At 62.1% G+C, this 20,696-nt stretch overlaps 1 protein-coding gene across 1 annotated transcript in view; it reads left to right on the top strand.

Moving 5' to 3' along the window:
- Nucleotides 1–20,696, top strand: part of NCOR2 (nuclear receptor corepressor 2) — a 137,232-nt gene that overhangs the window by 26,295 nt on the left and 90,241 nt on the right. The window contains exon 2 of the mRNA XM_040987132.1: nt 18,648–18,864. Within this exon, the coding sequence (XP_040843066.1) occupies nt 18,760–18,864 (105 nt within the window). The 5' untranslated portion in view covers nt 18,648–18,759. The remainder of the gene's footprint in view (nt 1–18,647; nt 18,865–20,696) is intronic.

Below are 20,696 nucleotides of genomic sequence, written 5' to 3'. Positions count from 1 at the left end.
GGTGGCAGCTTACTGTGCCATGCCACGGCACCAGCCATCCAAAAGCTTATTTCCTAAGCATCCCTTTGTGTGAGGCGGGGCTCTGGTGTACCACACGTGGACGAAGAGAGGGTCGCCTTGTGCAGGAAGTCTGTGTGACCCCGGCAAGGCCTCCTCGGGTCACAGATGTCCCTCGCCCGCCTGTGTGACGACACAGGTGCCACTGCTCATGACCTGGGCTGGCAGTCGGGGAGCTGAGGGCATGGAGGGTGAGAATCTCTGGGGGTTGCACGGCTGCTGGCAGCTGGTGGAGCCCACCCTCATGGCACCTGCAGTGTATGGAGGCCAGCATGGGTGCCGCTGCACCCTCCCGCACCTCACAGCTGTGTTCAGGCCCTGACACAGCCAGCCGGGATCTCCTGGGCCAGGATCCCTGTGCCACGAAGGGCCCTGAGCTAGCACGCAGCAGCTGCTTAGCACTGGGTGGACGGTTAGTCGGGGTGTGGGAGAGCTGCTTTCTGCCCCCCTGTAGCCCGCTGTGCCCATGGCTTGGTGGGGGTACACAACCAACAGGAACTGGGCCCTGGCCATGCAGAAGACCAAACAGGAGCCCAAGGCTGTGAGTCGGGATGACACGGGTGGTGAGGTCACGGGGTGGGAGGTGCTGGGCCTGGGGCGGGCTGTGGGGCGTGCTCGGTGTGAGAACCTCTGGCAGGAAGAGGCATAGGATCAGGCCAGCAGGTGCAGTGATGCCGCTGTGATGGCTGAGGAATGTGGGGGAGGCCGGCCCAGCTCAGGCAGGGTGAGCGGACCTGGGGTGCTGATCCGGGTCACAGCTGGCCCACGGCCCTGAAGCGAGGCTCTTTCTCTGCCTGGAGGTAGAAGTCGAGGTTTTTACTCTTGCCTGTTCTTCTTGTGCCAGGTGATTCATTTAAACTCATTGGGCGCAGCGTTGTTCCGACCCTCGTGGGCCCTTGGGGTTGCCATTGTGATAAGTGGTGTGTTGTCTTTTTCTGTGTCAACAGGGAGAGTGCTGGGAGCTCGGGGCTCGGGAGGTATCTGGAGGTCCTTGCAGGGTGACCAGAATGTCATGTGGCTGTGTTTGGGATGGGATGGTACTGCTGGTGTTTGAGGCCAGACCTAAGGGGGGCTGGTCAGGGACAGTCAGTTCTGACTCTCTCTGAATGGCCAAGCTGTGCTCTGCTGTGTTAAGCCCGATGGCCATATCCAGGACACAGAGTTCAGGTGCGGCTGGATCCAGGAGCTTCACCAGTGCTGTGGGGAGCTGACCGTGTCCTGGCTCTGCCTGTTTCTACATTGGCCTCGTTCTTGGGCTACTTTCTGGTCCAGCCCAGGCCGGGGGAGACCTCGTACCCTAGTGTAGTTCTTGGCCACAGCTGGGGGAGGTGGCGAGTGGGCATGAGGCAGGGGAGGGGGGAGTGCGTCAGACGCAGGGCGGGCGGGAGGCGGGATTGTGGGTAACTGGCATGCCAGGTATGCCGGGTGCCTTCCAAGAGAAGCTGTAAATCTGGATTTTATAAGAAATGCCCCAATTTTGAGAAAAACACGATGTGGGCCAGAAAGAGCTTCCTGGTTGGCTGACAGCTGGCCGTCACCATTTTGTGGCTGCTGTTCTGAGCCATGACTTTGCTCTTACAAGTATTTTGCCCATAATCTGGGCAGGTCATCTGTCCCATGGAATGTACCAGAAAGTCCAGGCTGGTGTTGGGACGTCGTGTCTGATATCCTGGGGTCACTGTTTCTGAGAGCGGGGGCCTGAGGCTGTAGCAGTTGCCCCAGAGATGGTACTGGGTCTCCAGTGGGCCTGGCCTGCACTGAGGCAGGGAAGCCTGGTGGTGAGTGACCCAGACCTGAGTGTTGTGTTCCCTGGGCCAGGGCTGGCTCTTCTGCTCCCTGGATGTGTGTCCCTGGGCGTCCGTGCTATGCCTTGGCTTCTCAGTCTGTAAAATGGGCGTAAGGATGCCCACAGGATTGCCACAGGGCATGACCGAGTTCCTTCAGGCCAGTGTCGGAGGTCAGGCTGGTGCTCTGTCTTCTCTGGCGAGCTAGCCGGCTGGCGTGACATGGAATGGCCTTCCTGCTTTCCCCTCTTGCTGCCCCTTCCGCAGCCTGGCACCCCAGAGCCCCCACCCCTGCAGCCAATTGTTATGTACCTGTGTGTCTGGCTGGCCAGGTGGTGCTGCAGGTGGAGGCCTGACTTGGAGAGCAGTAGACCATGCCAGCTGTCAGCTCATGGTGGCTGCCCCAGGAAGATAGCTTAGTGGCCGCTAGCCTCTGTGGCCCAGGAGGTCCAGGGCAGGCCAGCTTGCATGCTGCTGTCAGGGCACTCCTGTGTGTTGGTTTGGGGGTGTCTCCATGTGGGGAAGAGCCTGTGTTTGTCCTGCCTCCTCATTCAGAGGGTCCTTGCTTGCAGGCGCCCATGGGTCCTGTCCCTCATCTTGCAGTGCTTGGGTCTGGTTTAGGCCGGCTCAGGTCAGGAGTGGGCCAGTTTGTGGGTTTGCTCCCAGCTCTCATGGTTCAGGGGACTCCTTGGTGGGCAGCTTCTAGCCAGGTCCCTTGTGGTTGATGGGGAAGGGTGGATAGGTTGAGGGCAGCTGCAGTGGTGAACGGATGTGTCTGCTTGCATGCAGGGGGTGGGCTGTTCTCTGCTCGTGTGCTCAGGGGGAAGATGTGAGACAAGCTGCCCAGTGGTGGGCGTCTACAGCAGGACTTGGAAATGCAGGATCAGAAGCCCTCCACCCAAGTCTGGCAGTGGGGGAGCATGGCCCCTCAGGCCCTGGCCTGTACCGTGAATCACCCAGTCTCTCTGCCATGGGAAGCTGGCCCAGCGAGGAAGTACCGGGGGACCCCTTACTGCTGTGGCTGCCTGGACACTGAGCGGTGGCCATGGCTATGGGCCCAGGTCTGCCCTTTGGAGCTGTCCCCGCTCTCCCCCCTACATGCTTGGTTTCTGTGGCCCTGAGGTTGGCAGGTGCACCCTGTTGGAGGGCTAAGCACACTCCCCCTGGAGAGGCTGGGGGACCTTGGCCACAATGGCTTGGCCAGGGCAGCAGCCTGGGGGGCTGGGGAATTGTCCCGCAGGACAGATGACCACAAGCTGAACTTGTTCAGGCGCTAGGCTGTAGCTCTGACTTGAAGTCCCTGCCCTGATGGCTGTACCTGGCTTTGGGCCACCCCCGTGTGCCTCCCCATGTGTCGTGGGAAGGCACAGGAGCAGTGGGGAGTGTGGCTGGGCAGCGTGGGACTTGCCCAAGCCCGGAGACAGTCGGTGAGGGAGTCTGGGTGAGGTCCTCAGGACATCTGTGTCCAAAACAAACACATGAGAACAAAGGCCCATGAGGCTGGCCGTCCGCGCCGCTTGCAGGCCTGGGTTGGGGCCCTTCCCAGGCCACAGAGCCTCCTTGGCAGTGAGAGCCAGCGGGTGGGAGGGAAGACAGTGCCGGACTTTAGGTTAGGAAAACGGTTCTTAGCCACCCAAGGGTCTTTCCGTGCCTTGGTTTCCCCACTGTGACCGAAGGCTTCGTGGTGGGAATGTGCCCACGCTGGGAACGCACTGGCAGGGAATGGGGGTTATGGTATTGGGAAGGAGCACTGAGGAGGCAGTGTCCCTGGCCGAGGGGCTCAGCAGCTTGCGCTGCTCTCCTGGCGGCCACCGACCCGTTCCCTGGCAGACCCCATCTGGCTCCCAGAGCCTTTCCATGTTTGCTGGCTGACCATGTGATGTGAGCTGAAGCCCTGGCTTGACCATTTCCCGGCTCTGTGACCCGTGGTGCTGACATGGGCCCGTCCCAGTGCGGTGAGCACAGCGGCTTCCCCAGTGGCATGTCCAGCTCAGGGTGGGAGATGGCGTCAGCCTGTGGGCCAGGGTGGGGACCCTCTCTCACTGTTGCACTCAAGGGCCTTTTCATCTCCCCTGCTTCCGGCCGGTCACCCCTCACTGCACTTGCTCTGGGGCTCTGGGATTCTGGGTTGTGCCTGTCGCCTGGGGCCTCCCCTGTATCTACACTCCATGGTGGGGCCCGAGGCCTGCATCCTCCTCCACACGTGCCCACCTGCTGGCTGCCAGGGGCCAAGGAGTGGAACCTGCTCAGCTTCTGGGTCATCTCGGATGCCGAGGGTCATGCCCCCAGCCCCTGCTTTAGAGGCAGTGTTGACTCTGGAGCAGCAGGGCTGTGCTGGGCCACCTCCGAGCTGACCACCCCACCATCACCAGGCCAAGTGTGCGCCTGTGGGCCGATGTGCGTGACTCTGTGTTCCTAGCCCTGTCACTGAGGTGACCCAGCTCAGGATGCCAGCCACCAGAAGGGGGTCCTGCCCCTCCCTGCCCCATGAAAAGGACAGCGGTGTTTTCCCGGCCGGAGCCTGCCCTTCCGGCACCCCCCTGCCAAGGCTGGAGGGTGGGAGGCGGGGGCTGGTCCAGCTGGGAGGAAACGGGTTAAAGGCGGAGACTCGGGCCTGCAGCTTGCTCTTGCCTGGCAGCGAGCAGAGTGAAGAGGTTTTTCTAGCCGAGCTATAAAAAGGCCCCACAGTGTTTGAGCTCCCGAGTGTCGGCTGGAGGCCCGCCAGGGTTACCATGGCGATGAGGAATTATTACTTACTGCCAAGGCTGGGAGAGAAAGCTCGTACTTTTGGCTTCCAAACAAGAGGAGTGGACTTATGTAATTCTCTGTGTTTATAGGCCCAGAGTGGCAGGAGGCGAGAGCCCGTCGTTGGAGGCCGCCGTCTCGCTCGCGGCCCTGCGTGGGGTCGGGCTGCCCGGCAGGTTGTCCCTGGTGGGCCTCAGCCGGCCCCGGCTGTCGAGGCGGAGGCGCACTGCGCCGGAAGCCTGGGGCGCCCAGCCTGGCTGCTGGGCCGCTGGCCCCCAGCAGGGCCTCCCCAGCCGGGGTGGGAGCCCAAAGTCTCGCGGGAAGGCGGAGCGGCCGCTCGGCGAGGCCGCCCCTCGGCCAGTGTCCGTCCTGGAGGCGCAGTGGGCTTGCCGTCGGCCGTGGGGTGTCTTGGGGGAGCCCGCATGTGCCGAGGCCTCTGACCCCCTTGCGGCAGCCTCTGCCGGGCCCTTTCTGTCCTCTTTGTGGGGGACTTCCCGCAAGTTGTGCCGGAGCGGGCGTGAGCTGGAGACTGCTCAGTGCTCGGTAAGGGGGGTGGTCCGCTGTGGCCTGGGTCCCCCAGCTCGAGGGCGGGGGTGGGCACTGCTGGTGCCTCAGCTCCTGGGATTCAGGTTGGGGCGGAGGACTGTGGTGCAGCCAGGAGGGTCCTGGGGTCACCTGGCTGGAGCCCCAGTATCTGCCGGCTGGCCCCTGTGGTCCTGGGCCAGGGCTGGGGGCCATGGTGACACTGGGCAGCTGGTGGGGGTGGCCGGAAGTGGGTCATGCTGCATTCGCGGGAAAATAGGCTGCCGACTTTGCAAATGCACCAAGTTGCGGAAGTCACGGGAAGAAAATGCTCTGAGGCCCTGGCTGGGCCCGTGTGGGAGTGGACACCCAGGAGATGCTGTGCCCCTCATCCGTGGAGCCCGCTGCAGCCCTGCATCCCGTCATGGGGCGTGGGATCGGAGTCTGGGGGTGTGGAGGTGGGCTGGGAGAGCCAGGTGCAGGCAACGCTGTGGCCTGGCCCCGGCGCCCGGCTCCCCACCGAGGTGGCGTTGGCTTGCTGCCCGGCTCTGGTTTGAGATCAGGGCCACTGGCCCAGGCTTGCCCAGGACTTGGCAGGAGGAGCCGGGATGAGGGCGGGAGGACTTGGAAGGGCTTCCCGGGCTCACAGGGGCGTCCATCACTAGGAGTCGAGTCTCAGGAGGCAGCAGGATCGCCTGTGGGGGACCGTGCACCATGTTCCCAGGCACCCCGATTTGGGTGTGTTTCACGGCTCCTGGCTCTGTGCCCCTTGCTGCTGTGCAGCCTCAGGCACCTCTCCCCCGAGAGCCTCAGTTTTCTTACCTGTGAAATGGGGTGCTCAGAGGGTGAAGGAGCTGCAGCTCGGTGGTCATGTCAGTTAGACACCTCCTGACCGTGTGGCCCCAGGCAGGTCACTTTGTGTCTCTGAATCTCAGTTTTTGCACCTGACAAATGGACACTCCCTGTGTGTGCTAGGTGTGTGGTCAGTGCTAGCTGGGGCCACAGTTGTGGTTCTACCAGTGAGGAGGAGGACTCTGCCAACCTCAGCTGAGGGCTGGAGGGTCTTCTGGAAGGTCAGGCCCCTCAGGGTAATGGTGTCTTGGCAGGTGTAGTGGCCAGAGATGGGAGTTGTAGCCGAACCCCTGGGAGCCTCAGGGCCTCCCACGTAGGGTGCGGGTAGTGGTGCAGCCTACAGGTGTGTGTTGGGGCACCGGGGGCTAGACTGGGGCCCCCCATGTTGCATGCCATTACTGGACTTTTTCTCTTACCCTGTCTCCTAGAAGCCCACACTTGTAGGAGGGGAGCTGGAGAGGAGCCCACAGGCTCTGTCTGCATTTGGATCTAGGCAGGGCTTCCCAGCCCTGTCTCTGTAGCTCTGGGCCCCTTTGTGCCTGCTCTGCGCCGGGAGCCACAGTACCACTTGGTGTGTCCTGGGCTGGGGCGGGGGACAGCTATCACGCTTGCCCAGGGTGGCAGCTGTCCCTGTGACACTGGATGTCGGGTGATGGCTAGCTTGAGGCCTCCATTCTCAGGCTCACAGGAGCCAGTGGGGCTTCCCCGGGTGTCCAGGCCATCCACACCAGCTGTACACTGTCTGATGGGCCTTGTCTGGGATTCAAGACAGGCCTCTGGCCTTGTGACCCCGCGTACGTCTGCTTGGGTCAGCCGCAGGGCTGGCTCGAGGCTACCCCTGCCCAGCCCGGAGGATCGGGCCAGTGACTGACAGACAGGGTGGTGGTGGGTCTCAGGCAGAGGTTGGCACAATGTGGGGGCGACCCTCGCGGCAGAACAGCCCTGAGTGACCCAGAGGGAGTCTGTACCTCTCACGGCCACCACGGTAGAACCTGCACTGTGTCTCAGAATGGGAAGCAGAATATGACTTGTAGGGGTGGCTCAGGTCTCAGCTTCCCCATCCGCCAGACGGTATGAAGGATGTCTTAGAGTGCCTCGGGTAGAGTGGGGTGCTGGAGATGGCGCCGGTGTGGGCCTAGTACCGTGTGCGGGCGGGCTGTGGCTGTCGCATCCTTGCTCACTTATTTTTGCCTCAGTGCTGTGGGTCTCCAGACATTGGGGTCGGGATGGGGTGGCGAGCTGGATGTGGGCATGGCCTGGGGAGGGCTCTTCTGAGCTGCTGACCTTTCCTGCTCGTTGCCCTGCTTGTGGGCTGGGCTAGGGCCTCAGCTGCCTTCTGAGGCCTCAGGAATAGGCCTGAGGTGGGGGCTCAGAGGTCGAGCTGGGTCCTGGGGCATCCTGGCAAGTCCCTGGTCTGTCTCTTTGAGTGTCATTTCCTCAGGAGCCCATTTGCCCCATATGTCTTGGGAACCTTGTCATGGTGCTGCCTTAGACCTTGGCACCTGCCATGTCCTCTTGGCAGGATCCCCAAGAGACACCTGCCTTCCATGTTGTTATCCTGCCCAGCCTGGAGTCTGTCACCCATGTGCCCATGTCCCTGTCTACCACGTGCCCGTGTCCCTGTCCGTCACGAACCGTGTGCCTGTCTCCGGGTTCCTGTCGCCCATGTGCCTGGGTCCCTGTTCACCAGGAGCCTGCGTTCCTGTCGCTGTGTCCCTGTCACCTGTGTGTAATCTGTAAGTGCTGCTGTAGCATGGTGCCTGGGATGAGTCACGTTGTGCAGGTGGGTGCTGAGGCCTGTGGCCACAGGTAGGGTCTGCTGAGGGCCTGTGTCCTGGCTCGCTGATGTCACCTTCTGGTGTCCTCGCTGGGGCAGGGACGGTAGGAGCCCCTTCCTGAGACCCCTCTGATGCCCTCCCGTGACCTGAGGGCACTCCCTAGCCAGCGTTTTCATCTTCATGGTCATTGCTATGTCCTCACTGCCCAGCAGTCAGCGGGCACTCAGGATGTGGGTAGTCCTGTTCAGTGTCCTCCAAGGGCCTGGGCCTTTCTTGGAGGGGTGGGGGGGTGAAAGCAGAGTCGAGCGTGGGGGGTGCTCCTGGGTTTGCTGGGCCCGGGCATCCCAGACAGAATCAGAGACCTGGGGGTGAGGTGCAGGGCGTCGCCTGCCTCTATGGCTGAGTGGAGGGCTACAGGGATGGGATGTCCAGCACACCTTGTCCCGTGTCCCTCCCACGTGACCTGGACTCGACACATGTGAGGTGGCACAGAGGGAGGGTGCAAGGGGGCACAGAGAGGGGGTTCAGCTTGCCCACGGGCACACAGCTGCAGGCAAAGGTCCCAGGGGTGGGTTGTACTTCCTATGCAGTTTAGTTGCTTGGAGCAGGGTACAGCTGCCGGGCTTTAGCAGTGACTGTCCGCTTTCACCCATGAGGCCCTCTGATGACCCCTGGGTGCCTGGCTCAGGCCAGGGAGGGGCCCTGGTCATTTGCCTGACACTGAGTGCTTTGTCCAAGGGTGATGTCAGAATTCCCAGCCTGTAATGGTGTCATAGTGGGCCCTCCCTGCCGGACTTGAGAGCTGGATGGGCAGCTGTGTGCTAACAGCTGGACATGGGGTGCCACTGGCCTTTCTGTGACGGGGGATATCCCAGGTGGGATGTGCTTGAGCGAGCTCAAGGCCCTGGGAGTGGGTCTGGGCCCTGGGTTTCCTGACCCTCCCCCGCCCCAGGACCGGCTTTGAGCCCGTGCTTGGCCTGGGAAGTAGGGGTGAGTCATTGCCGTGGGCGTGGGAGCCTCTGGCTTCCCGGAGTCTGGAGAGGGGCCCTTGGTCTGCGGCAGACTGCCGCTGCCTCAGCGCACGTCCCATGAGCATCTCAGCAAGCTCCCCTGGGCATGTGGCTCCAAGTTCCTGACCTCAGCTGGTTCTCTGCTTGCTGGGCACTGTCCGGGGCCCTGCAGCAGAGCTGGGTGGGAACCGAGCTCTCTGGCTAAGGGATAGTAGAAAAGTCCAGGGGCTGGCCTAGTGGGGTGAACGGTGACTTCTAGAAGGCCTGGGTCTTGTACCTGGACTGGTGGTAGGCGTCTCTCTGGGGGTTCATTTTGAGATGACATCATCAGGGATCACACAGGTGGACTCTGCGAGCAGCCACCAGCCCACAGTGTCCTGTGCCCTCGAAGCTGCAGGAGGTGGACAGGGCTTGCTGTGGACACTGGGGTCCCCCAGTGCTGCTGCAGAAGCCCCTGGTTGCCACAGGAGCACCCCTGGAGCTGGGAGGAACGTGTTCACTGTGCTGGGCCCCCAGCCTGCAGGCCCAGAGTACGGATGCGTTTGGGTGCCCGAGAGACTCGTTTCGCAGGTGGAGGTGTCTGACCCTCCCCAGGAGGGAAGCCCTGCTCGATCCTGCCTTTTGTGGGAGCCTGCGCCATGCCTGCTGCTGGCTGTCCCACCTGGGGCTCCTGCCCACTCCACACTGTAGCAGAGGAAGATGCCAGAACCAGAGAGGGCAGGGGCCACACTGCTCCTCCCAATCCCAGCCATCAGGAGCCTGGCACAGCAGCTCCCAGCAAGGAGAGCACAGAACCCTCGATCCAGGGCTCAGTCACCTGGCATTTGGGCTGGGTGGCTGCCCACGTGGACTGTGCCTGCAGTCTGCTGGGAGAACCCTCCTGTCCCCTTGCCCATGTCTGTTTGCTGAGCAGCCTTTGAGCTTCCGGGCACAGCCTGCAGTTCTGCCCTTGGCACGTTTGTGGGCTCCACAAGCGTTTACTGAGTGCCAACTGTGTGTGGGGTGCTGTGGAGGGAGTGGGTGGAAAATGAGGCATGTAGCAGGTGTGGCTTTTGCATGCATGGTTCTTAGGTTTGGGGGAGAGAGGGTAGAGAAGGGCCAGGCCAGAGCCAGGATCCCAGATCCTGAGGAGGGCAGCGGCAGAGCCAGGGTGGGCAGCTTGCCGCAGGGCCTGGCCCGGAGGACGTGGGGTGCTGCTGCCCATCAGTCCTGCCTGTGCCTGCCTCGTGCTGCAAGGCCTGGCTTGTTCTTGTCATGCCTGGCTCTGGCTTGGTTGGGAGGCCGGATTTCTGTATGTGACAGGTGCACCCACCAGGGTTCCAAGTGGACGTTGGAGTGGACTGTCCTGGGTAGGCTGTATGACCTTGGGCAGGTGACAGTTGAAATAAGTGGAATAAGGATACCAGTCCCAGGGCAGGTGCTCTGAGTGCTGCCTTGGCCTTGGCCAGGCTTTCAGGCTGCTTGGGGTGGCCCTGCGAATCTTTGTGCCTTAGGAAACCACAGCATGTGAAATGGGAGCTGCAGGGAGCAGACTGAGAGGTGCCGACCAGGAGAGGAGCTCTGGGGCCCAGGGGCAGCTGTTACAGGAGCAGGCCTTCCCCTCTCCCCACCACCTCCCAACCTGGGGACCAGGAGTGGCCACGCATTTCACATCCAGGAAACCAAGGCTGTGTGGGCTGGGCTGCGGCGTGCGTGCGTGGCCTGCTGGCTGTGGACAATGTCCCTTTCTTGTGGCCTGGCAAGGGCAGTGGCCCTCGCTTAGCCTGGCCTGTTTATCACTGCACCAGGCGGGCTCTGCAGCCCTGGTAGCAAGTGTTCCCCAAGAGAGCGATTAAGATCAGGATGTTCCTCAAGAAGCTGCACCCGGGCTCCAGTTACCACTGGGGCTGCCACAGTGTGCCTGCCGCCCAAGAGTGACCCAGATCGGAGGCCACTGGGCCCGGCCGAGCAGCCCTGGTCTGTAGGGCTCTGTCCCCAGTCGGCCCTGGTTGGGCGGTGCCCCTCTCCTTCCAGGCCTGGCTCCTTTTTGCCCTGCTTCTGGCTGACTCTGAGTTCTTCTCCATCAGCAAGGTGAGGGCCAGGAGGGTGGAGGAGAGGCCCAGGGGGTGCTGGGTGACCCGGAACTCAGGTTTGAGGAGTTGCCTGGTGCATCTAGAGCATAGATGTTCCAAGGACCAAAACCAAGCTGTAGGAGAAGCTTCAGGCACAGGTGGATCCAGGTGCCGTTCCTGTTCTGTCCTGGACAGTCAGAGGCCAGTGGTTCAGGTCCTCCAGTGGGCAGGGGGTGCGCAGTGTCCCTGAGTTTGCAGCAGGAACTCCAGGAGGTGCTGTGTCGGCTCAGCTTGCGAGCAGAGACCTTGGCTACAGCGGGGGCTGTGCCTTTGGCTAGCACGGAGTGCTGGACCTGGAGGGTAGGGTTGGACCCCGCTCCCCCGTCCCCAGCTCCAGGCCTGAGGGAGAGCCACAGTCGTCCACGGGGCGTCCTGGCACGGTGTGTAGGCATTGCCAGGCAGACAAGGCTGTGAATGAGCCTACAGCTGAGTGCCAGACGGAGCTGACAGGTCTGGGTGGCATCCGGGTCCTCCCACCCAGACCTGGGCAAAGGCCCTGTGTGGCTGGCCTGGATGTTGTGTGGGTGGGCATTGTTGAGATAGTGGGGAGGGGCTCCAGCCCTGGCTAGCGGCACAGCTATTATTAACATGGCAATCATCTGTCCAAGTTCACATGTGGCCGTCGGACCCCAGGGGCCTGCCCTGGAATACTGGAGGTGACCTCATGAATTCCGCAGAAAGTCTCCCCTACCCCACCCCTGGGCCCGCGGGAGGGGGAAGGGCAGTGTTTCCGGCAGCTGTGGGTGTGTTTGCCAGATGTTGGTGATGTGAACCTGAGGGCCCACCTCCTTCCCACCCATGCCTGGGCGGGGTTAGGATTGGATGGGGCCGAGACTGCAGGCCATTGGACAGAGGGAGAGAGGGGGCCTGGCCTGAGGTTCTGGGGGACCTCTCCCTCCTCTGAGTGGTCCTGAAAGATGTCTGGCTGGCAGGCAGCTGGCCAGCAAAGACCTGGAGGGATGGGGCCTTCCTGGCTTTACCCAGGGGCTGGGTAGCATGCCAGGTCTTTTTCGGGGGACAGCCCCATAGAGCTCCCTCAGATCCACCTACGAGCTAGCAATCAGGTCAGCTTCCCTGGAGGAGGTGTGTGTGGGGTATGGTGGTGAGTGCCTGCCCGCTGCCTGGCACCTGGCAGGCAGCAGCCCCCTCCCTGCCCTGCCATCCCTCTGTCCCTACAGGTTCAACTGCTCAGTGGGGTCACCCACTAGGTGTCCTTGGGACAGAGCTGGGGTTTGAGCTGTTGGTCAGTCAGGCAGTCGTGGCCACCTCCCTGGGGTGCCTTCCCTCCCCCGCTTCCTCCCACTGTCACAGCCCTAGGGTGCCCCCTCCTCACCGCCAGACACCAGCCCTTCCCTGCCGGGCCCCTCCCTTCTGTGGAGGAAACTGCTGCTGGGAAGGCAGGCCAGATGGCGCAGCGGGTGGAGTGGAAACCACGACCTCCCCCGGCGCCCAGAGCGGAATGAGGGGGAGCGGCACACGGGAGCCCCATCCCCCATCCGTGAAGCGCCCGAGGAGCAGCTCTGGCGCAGGAACCCACAGCCCAGGAACAGGGTGCTGGGCTGCGGCTTATCTCTTCAAAACTCGGTGGAGAGCAAGGAGCCAAGAAGGAAGTAATTCTGGACAGCTGCTTCCCCCTTCAGCTCGGAGTGACCCCAGGGCCTGGACGGGCTGTGATCGTTGCAAACCTCAGTTTGCTCATCGCTTGAATGGGGTCGTCATGTTTGTTGAGGGAGGTTGGAGCCTTGTCCTGCATGGGCAAGGGATACAGTTGACTGGGGCAGAGGTGGCATGGATTGGTTGTGGGTATGGAAGGAAAGTTGGGGCCTGCCCACTGAGAACCACTTCGGGGCAGGTGCTAGGGCGGACGGGGCGGGGGGTGGCGGGAAGCACATCTGGGAATCTTGAGCTGCTGCAGAGGGAATGACGGGAGCAGGTGCCTGTGTGATGAATGCCCCGCCCATCATGTCCCATATTCCTAGGGACCCAGTAACTGGACTGTCTGTCTGGGGGCACGTCTAGGGGCCAGGAGCCGTGCTGCACTTTCCGCAGGTCTGCCCTTGGGGACTGGTTTCAGGGCTCATGTCCAGCTCACACACAGCTGGGAAGAGTGTGGGGTAACTTAGCTCCTGCATAGAGCCCGGTGGGCCGGAGCTTGACGACAGGACGTGGCTTGGCAGAGGAGTGATCCTGGCATCAGGCTGGCCTCTGGGGGGTCCCACTTGTCCCCAGTGCCCGGGGGCCCGTGGCTGAGCCTCGGGTCCACCCCTTCTGCCTCACGCTGGATCCCTGGTGGGGGATGTAGACAGTGAGTGAGCAGGAATTGGGGTGCTCAGGTCCCACTGCGAGACGGCCTTGGGTGGGCTCCCTGGAGGATGACGGGCCTGGGGTTTCAGCCAACTCAGCCCGGGCCCAGCAGGGCAGGTGGAAGGAGGCTGAGCTTGCCTCCACTGAGGCTCAGTCTCCGGACCAGCAGCTCTGCCTTCTGCCTCTGCAGACTTTATTATGTAGACTGGCATGAGATGGTCTTGTGTCAGGTATCTGTCCCCAGGGCTGTTCCTTTTCGTGGCTGAGTAGTATTTCACAGTGGGCTATTCCTGTTTGCGCATTGCTCCCTCAGATCCACTGGATTTCCATTGGAAACTGCAGCTGTTTCCTGGGTGGTCACAGTGGGTGCCCTTCCTCCATCACACAAGGAGGGGTGCTGCTGGGTCATGCTTCCCTCCCTCCTCTCCCTTCTTCTGTCCTTCCCACCCATCCGCCCGCTGTGGGTCCCTGGCTGGGCATCAGGCTGCTGGCACAGGCCTGCCACCCAACGTGGCCTTGGTGGCTGCAGTAGCTCAGCGCTTGGAGCCATGCTTGCTCGTTGGCGCAGGTGCACAGTCATTAAGAGCAGGGCAGAGAGACCCACAGAGGGATGGCTTTGTTTTGCTTTGTCCCCGTGGTGGCACCAGGAGGGAGCCCCAAACGCGTTGGCCTCAGTGCCCGGGATGGAGCAGGGACAGGCTCCGGTGGACTGGCTGACTGCTGAGGGCCGTGTCTGCGGCAGGGCTGTCTGTGTGCGTGCGGGAGCCATGTGTCCGCGACCTGGAGTTGCTGACTTTATTCACGTTGTGGTCACAGAGGGCCCTTTCGCTTGGGTCCTCTACATGGCTCGCTGGGGGCAGCCTCAGGGTCCCAGAGGTGGACTTGGCCCAGGAGACTGCCCTGGCCAGCCCTGCCCAGAAAGTGACTGTTCCACATCCCTGGGGGTGACCTGTCCCCTGGGGACCTCATGGGCCTGGCCTCTCTGCTCGCCGTCTGGTGTTCCTGCTCTGGACACAGTCCCACCCCAGTAGTTGTGTGTCTGCTGGTCCTCCTTCCTGGAACCCCACTCCACACTTGCGTCACTGCCTCTTCTGCATCGTGGTGTCAACAGCACTTTCTAGAAGGCTGTCCTGTATTCCCAAATCTTGAAATCACATCCCTCATCCCTCACCTGCTCTCCTCCCAGCTGTTTCTTGTTGCGATGCTAGCACTTTGTTAACCGCGTATTCGCTCCTCTTCCAGCCATGGTCTAACACCCGTCACACGACCGAGACTTGCCGAGCGGGATGGACAGAGTGGCAGGCAAGCTGTGGGCAGGTGACGGGAATTCTCTGCCCTGCCCGTGTCCGCCGTGGGGGCTCCTCCGGGCCTGGCTGGACAGGGCTCACCTGTGTTCTGTCTGTGGGTGTTCTGTGTCTCAGGACTCTCCCAAGAGCCATGGCTCTCTGCTGTCAAGAGCCCTGCCCCCTCAGGCCCCCCAGTTTCTACAGCACGTTGGCAAGTACAGTCACAATGCTCCAGAGATTCCTTGTAGCTGGTATTTCTACAGCATCCCAGCTTCACCCCCGGGCCACCCTGCCCCTGTGTCCTCCAGGGACTCCGTGTCAGGCCTGTGGCTGGTGGGTCAGCTGACAGCCCTTGTGGTGTCACTCTGTGGGCCTGGCACCCGGGAGGTGCCCTGGTGACCCAGCCGCGAACACACTTCACAGTGGTGTTGGTTGAAAACCTGCTGGGTGGGACACAAGTTGATCCTGGGAGTGTGGCCTTACTCGGAAAAGGGCTTTGCAGGTTATCGCCTGGCTGGGGCTGGAGGTGGGGCTTTGGCCTGGGTTAGGGCAGGCTCTGGATCCTTGGAGGACACACAGGGACACAGCCCCAAGGGCTCCGAGGCACGCTGAGGGGTTCGGAGCCGCGAGCATCACCCTGCAGAGCCCTCAGAGCGAGCGTGGCTCGGCCCGTGCTTGACCTCGAACTTCTGCCTCCAGAACCTGAGGTGACCATTTCTGTTAAGCCACTCAGCCTAGGAGATTGCTGGGCAGGCGGGCAGCAGCCAGGGCCGTGGGGGCTGGTGTCCCCAGGACCCACGGATCACATGCTGGGTTCCTGCCACCACCGTAGCACTCCCACCCCGGGCGGGCTCTGTCACGCCTGCAGGTGCAGGTGCTGCTGCCTGCCCGCTCTGCCTGCAAGGCTGATTTTTAATTCCAAGGCTTTCCCACCTGCTACCAGTTCAATGTCAGTGCCCATTAGTTCCAAGGAAATTCCAAGCACGTGTGCTGCAGACAGCTCTGCTGCCTTTCCCGTCCTCAGAGCCGCGGGCTGAGGCCCCCACCCGCACATCCTCCCTTCAGCTCCTGCAGCCAGATGTGGGGATCTGTGGGCTGTGTCTGGGCTGCGTGACCTTGGCCATCCTGCAGGAACGGGGTAGGAAGGTAGAGCTGGAAGCCCTGAGAAAGCTCGGGGCTGGTTCGTGCCTCTGTTGGACGCATGCGTCCACGGAGCACCTCTCATGTGCCGGGCACAGTGGGAGGTCCCAGGATGTGGCAGTAGCAAGGCAGACAAGGGCATTGGAGCTGGCTTGGGAGCCCCCTCGCCTCGTTAGCCAGGTAACCATCCGCAGAGCCTGTCACCAGGGGATCATGTCCTCAGGTTGTGGATGGGAGCGCCCGCTGTGGGCCAGTGACAGAGACTTGGGGCCAGCCGGGCACCCTGGTGCTGCTGTTAATGACTTGGTTTTGTCCAGTGTCCCTATCACCTGGCTGTAGCAAGTCCTGACCCACACATGCAGTCTTGTCCCCGCAGGAGGCCCGGCCTTGCTGAGTCATCTTCAGGAGCACCTGCTGTTCCCGAGGCACCTCTCGGGCCCGGGGGCGAGGCGGGAGGGTCCTGGGGGCAGGTGTGTGTGCAGCCAAAGCTCGCCAGGCACCAGAGTGGTCTCGTGGTGTCTGAAGGGAGCAGCATCAGCAACTCTTGGTTTCCTGCTTCCGCCACTTCCTCTCCTTGCCGCCGTCTGGTCCTCTCATCAGACTGATGAAGGTCTCTGTCCTCTCCTGCTTGCTTCGCCCGTCACCCACCTTCTGTGGCTCCCAGCCGTATCCTGGTCCCGCCCTGCCCTTCTTCCCCACCCCATCCCCACCCCGTGGCTCCTCAGAGGGGCCTGCCCAGCCTTGTCTCTGGGTACTGACTCAGGGGTGCCCTGCTCCTGGAGAACTCCTCCCCACGAGTCTCCTGGCTGTCCCCGCCGGCTGGGGTCTATTTGGGTTTCTGGAGTCTGGCCCGGTGGCCCTCAGCTGCCTCCCGTTTTCCCCTCGTTGTTCCTCTGCCTTGCTGATGTTAAGTTGAAGCATGATTTCTTTTCCCACTCGCAATATCGTGCGGCCCCCTTGTCTATCAAGTTACCAGTCACCTCCATCACTGTCAGCCAAGCGCCGTGTCTCCCTGCCCTGGCAGCTGGGCGCCCAGTTCCTGCCCTGTGCCTGCACTCAAAGGACAGTGCCTGCCTTTGAGCTGTGTGGCGTCTCGTCCGTCTCATTATTGTCCAGGTTCACCTGCCTGCAGTGGGTGGCCGAGGCCCTCTCTCTTTAGGGCTGCGTGCCGCTCCCCTGAGCGGGAAACCCTTGTGCCGGCTGCTCCTGCTGGCGGCCCTGGGGAACAGTGTGGGTTTTGTGTTCACGTCCCTGTTTTCTGTTGTCTTTGCCCAGCAGTGAGATTGTTGGGTTAGGTGGTAATGGTGTTCAGGTCCCGAGGAGCTGCCAGTCTGTTTGCCAGGGCGTGGGAGCTCCAGGTGAACAAGGGAGGCCACATGTCCCCCCAGTCCCAGGCCAGCTCTGGAGCTGCTGGGGACCTCTTGCTGAGTGGGGTAGTCGTGGCCTCACTGTGGAGCAGGGAACCAGCCAGGCCCGGGCCTGCTCTCAGTGGCTGGGGCATGGTCCCTGCGGTGGTCCTCAGCTGCCGGGGCTGGAACAATGTGTGAGTTGGGGCTGTTGGTGGTAAGCAACATCCTGGGCAAGGGCGGGCACCTGGCCAAGCTATGTACTGCAAGCAGGCCTTGAGCTGCCTCCAGGCAGCCTGGCACTGGGACAGGCTGTGCTCACCCAGCACCCTCGAGCTGTTTTCCCTCTGGCCGGCACTGCCCTTGGGCTGGCTCCAAGCTTCCGTTCTCCTGGCCTAGGTCTCCCCTGGTCCCCAATACTGCCAGCCAAAGCCTCAGGGTTGACTCTGGTTGGCTCAGTCAGGGTCACATGCTCATCTCTGAGCCAGTCACTGGCTTTGGGGAGCAGGAAGCCGATTGGCCAGCTCCAGGTCTCGTGGCTGTCCTGAGCCCTGGGGAAGGAGATGGCTCCAGAAAGCAAAGAGGAGTGGGCACGGTTGGGGCTCTCGGCAACCATGTCTCCGATGTTTCCTCAGGACTTACTGACCGGCATGTCACCATTTGGGGAAGGGCTGCTCCCTGTTTCAGAGCAGAGGGTGCCATGTTACCTCCGCGGGTCCCCACCTTCTGCCCTGACCGCCTGGGATGCAGCCCCAGGCCTCCCTCTCTGCCAGCCAGGTCCAGGTGCTGGGCTCTGCAGCAGGGGGCGTTGCAGGGTGCAGAGGCCTTTGCACCTGGCAGGGGCTTACACCTTGCCCGGGTGGTGGCCCTGGGAGCAGAGGCCAGAGGGGATGAGAGGGGAAGGGCTGTGGGGGACCAGGGGGCCTCTATTCAGCTGGTTTCCTTGGCTCTGTCAGGGTCTTGGTTCCCCCTGCCGTAAAGATGCCACCCTGGCCTGTGAATCGCCACAGCCATGGGCAGCTCCTTGCCCTGCCAGGCGCCCCGCCGGAGCCTTCCCACGCAGCACACAGGCCCTGCTAGCTCCTGTCCTGCCCCAGCTGTTTCCCTAGGTGGCCCTCGATGTCCCAGTTACCTCCGCCTCTAGCTGGCCTCTGAGCCAACCCAGTGGCTGTTCTATCCCACACCATTGATCACGTCATCTTGCTGCTGAGGCTAACAGAGAGGCCCAGGTGGCCTGGCCCTGCCCGGGGTCACTCTGTGACCTGTACTCATGCTGATCCCGGACACCACAGCCCAGGTCACTTGTGTGTCACCTCCCCCATTGGCCATGCCTCTTGGGACTGGCCAGGCACCTGTGAGCCGGCAGGTGCTACCAGAGAACTTTGTCCTGAGACCTGGAAGGCTCTGGAGGCTGTGGAGGGAGAGTGTGTGCTCGGGGGGGCGGGCTTGGGAACCAACTGTGGGGGTCCCGCAGAGTTGGGCTTTCTGTACATGCAGGGCTTGGGGTAAGAGCCGTGTGGCCTGTGCAGCCTCTGCTGGTCTCATTGTGTTGCTCAGCTGGCTTGCCAAAGCCGCGGCCTGTCGTCCAGCTTTGTGGGTAAGCAGGTACTCATGGCGGGAGGAGGGTCCAGGCAGACCCTGCGTGCTCACCGAGGCCACAGGGGCGACCTGGGCAGCTCACCCTGATCCGAGCTTTTCTGTTCTTTCCACAGGGTCCATGCTGTGGTGGCCCAGCAGCAGATGACCAGGCCTGGTATTTAGTTCTTGCCGGCGACTGAGAGAGTTCCTCGGGGCCCAGAGCCCCCACCCTGCATCCTCATCACCATGTCAGGGTCCACGCAGCCTGTGGCACCAACCTGGAGGGCCACGGAGCCCCGCTACCCACCCCATGGCATCTCCTACCCGGTGCAGATTGCCCGGCCCCATACGGTGAGAGGGCACGTGTGTATGGGAGAGGGTGCGCATGCGCGTCTGGGCCTGTGCACCTCACCGTCTGTCTTCTGCCATAAGCCCCTTCACAATTGCTTTCTTCTCCTTGGGACCGGCTGCTATGGCTGCCGCGGCAGTCAGTTTCCGAGCTGTGTCTGTGTGAGGGTGTGTGCCTCTGGGTCCACTTTGCAGCCCATCTTGCCTTCCCTCAAGCTCCTTCATGATTGGTTCCTTCTCCTTGGGCCGAGGCTGCCATGGTAGTCTGTTTCCAAGGGGTGTGTGTGTGTGTTGGGGGTGGCCAGGCCCACCTTGCAGCCCTGCTTCCCTTCCCTCAAGCTCCTTCGTCATTGGTTCTTCTTGGGATCAGGCTGCCTTGGCTCTGTGGCTGTCTGTGTTGGAGGCGCAGGAGGAGCCTCACCCGAGGCCCCCCGGCATCCCAGGGCCTTTCCCAGGCCAGGAGCACATGGGGGGGTGGCTTTGTTCTCCTTGTTTTCCAGACTAGGGCCTGCTCTTTCTTGAGGTGGTAGAGTTCCTGCTGTGGCTCCGTGGGCCCCTGGGCTATAGGACAGTGGTGGCTTCCTGGGAGCCTCATCCGCTTGCTCTTGCTCTGGGATGTTGGCAGTCCCCAGGCCCAGGGGGCTGCCCCGGGTCAGGGGGGAGGCACTGGTGCCTGGGGCTCCTCATGGGTGTCCTTCTCAGTCCCTGAGTGGGGGCTGTGCTGTCCCCTCCCCGCTGTGGTGTGACTGGGAGGGCAGCCTCCAGGTCACTGTGCTGGCATCTGTTGAGGTCCAGCTGTTTACTGTGTCCCTGGGTGCTTGCCAGCAGGCTGTGGGTCCTGGAGCTCCTGCACTTGAACTCTTGGCTACACAGGAAGGGAATGTAAGTTCTGGTTTACAGCTGAGGCAGATGCGGGTCCTGCACCTCTGTGTACACGTGTGTCTGTACACGTGTTCATGAGTTTGTGTGTGTGTGTGTGTGTGTGTGTGTGCGTGTGTCCTGGGAAGGCCTTTCCTCGTGTGTGTGTGTGTGTGTGTGTGTGTGTGTGTGTGTGTGTGTCCCCGTCCTGGGAAGGCCTTTCCTCGTGTGTGTGTGTGTGTGTGCGCGCGCGCATGTGTTTTCGTTGTGGGAAAGCCTTTACTTGTGTGTGCGCACACGAGTGTCTCGGCTCAGCCGTGTGGCCGGTGAGACACCTGAAGGAAGCAGTGTGGGAGGGTCCCTCCAGCACTGAGCAAGTATTCTGCAGGTGAATTCCCTGCCCAGTCCAGGGACATCCGGGCACAGTGGCCTCCTCGGGTGGGGTTCCAGGACGCTCTTCTGAGGCTGTTGCAGCAAATGCAGGTGCCGAGGGTACCCCAGATAGAGCAGTGGAGCCCCACGGTAACCCCCCTTGACAGGGTAGCTTCCGTGGAGGCCTGGAGCTCTCATCACAGCCGAGGGTATCTTCTGCTGACCTCCTTGTCCTCATGCCCACGTGCCCAAGGCCAAGGACTGTGCCCTGGTGGGATTAACTCTGTGGTCTTGTGGGTTCCTTACCAGCTCTGTGGTTATGCTGACTACAGTGGGAGCAGGAAGGGGAGTGCCTGTCATGGAACAGGTGCTACAGGGCCAGAGCTGCCCACTGAGGAAGCAGGACAAAGTGTTTGGCTCCTCTGCGCCTCAGTTGTGCTATCTGTAATGTGGGGCAGCAAAGGTACCCCTCCCCAGATTCTCCATGTCCTCCTGAGGGTTGCTGACCCACACTGGCCCTTGCCAGCCTCTGGCCCAGAAGGGGTCCTGCCCCAAGCCTTCCCCTCTCCTCTCCTACTCTTCTCACGCCCCTTCCCCCGGTCCAG

Source organism: Ochotona curzoniae, unplaced genomic scaffold (assembly GCF_017591425.1).
Source record: "Ochotona curzoniae isolate NIBS_2020 unplaced genomic scaffold, NIBS_Ocur_1.0 contig_46, whole genome shotgun sequence".
NCBI lineage: Eukaryota > Metazoa > Chordata > Mammalia > Lagomorpha > Ochotonidae > Ochotona > Ochotona curzoniae.
This window is presented reverse-complemented; position numbering and strand designations above follow the sequence as displayed.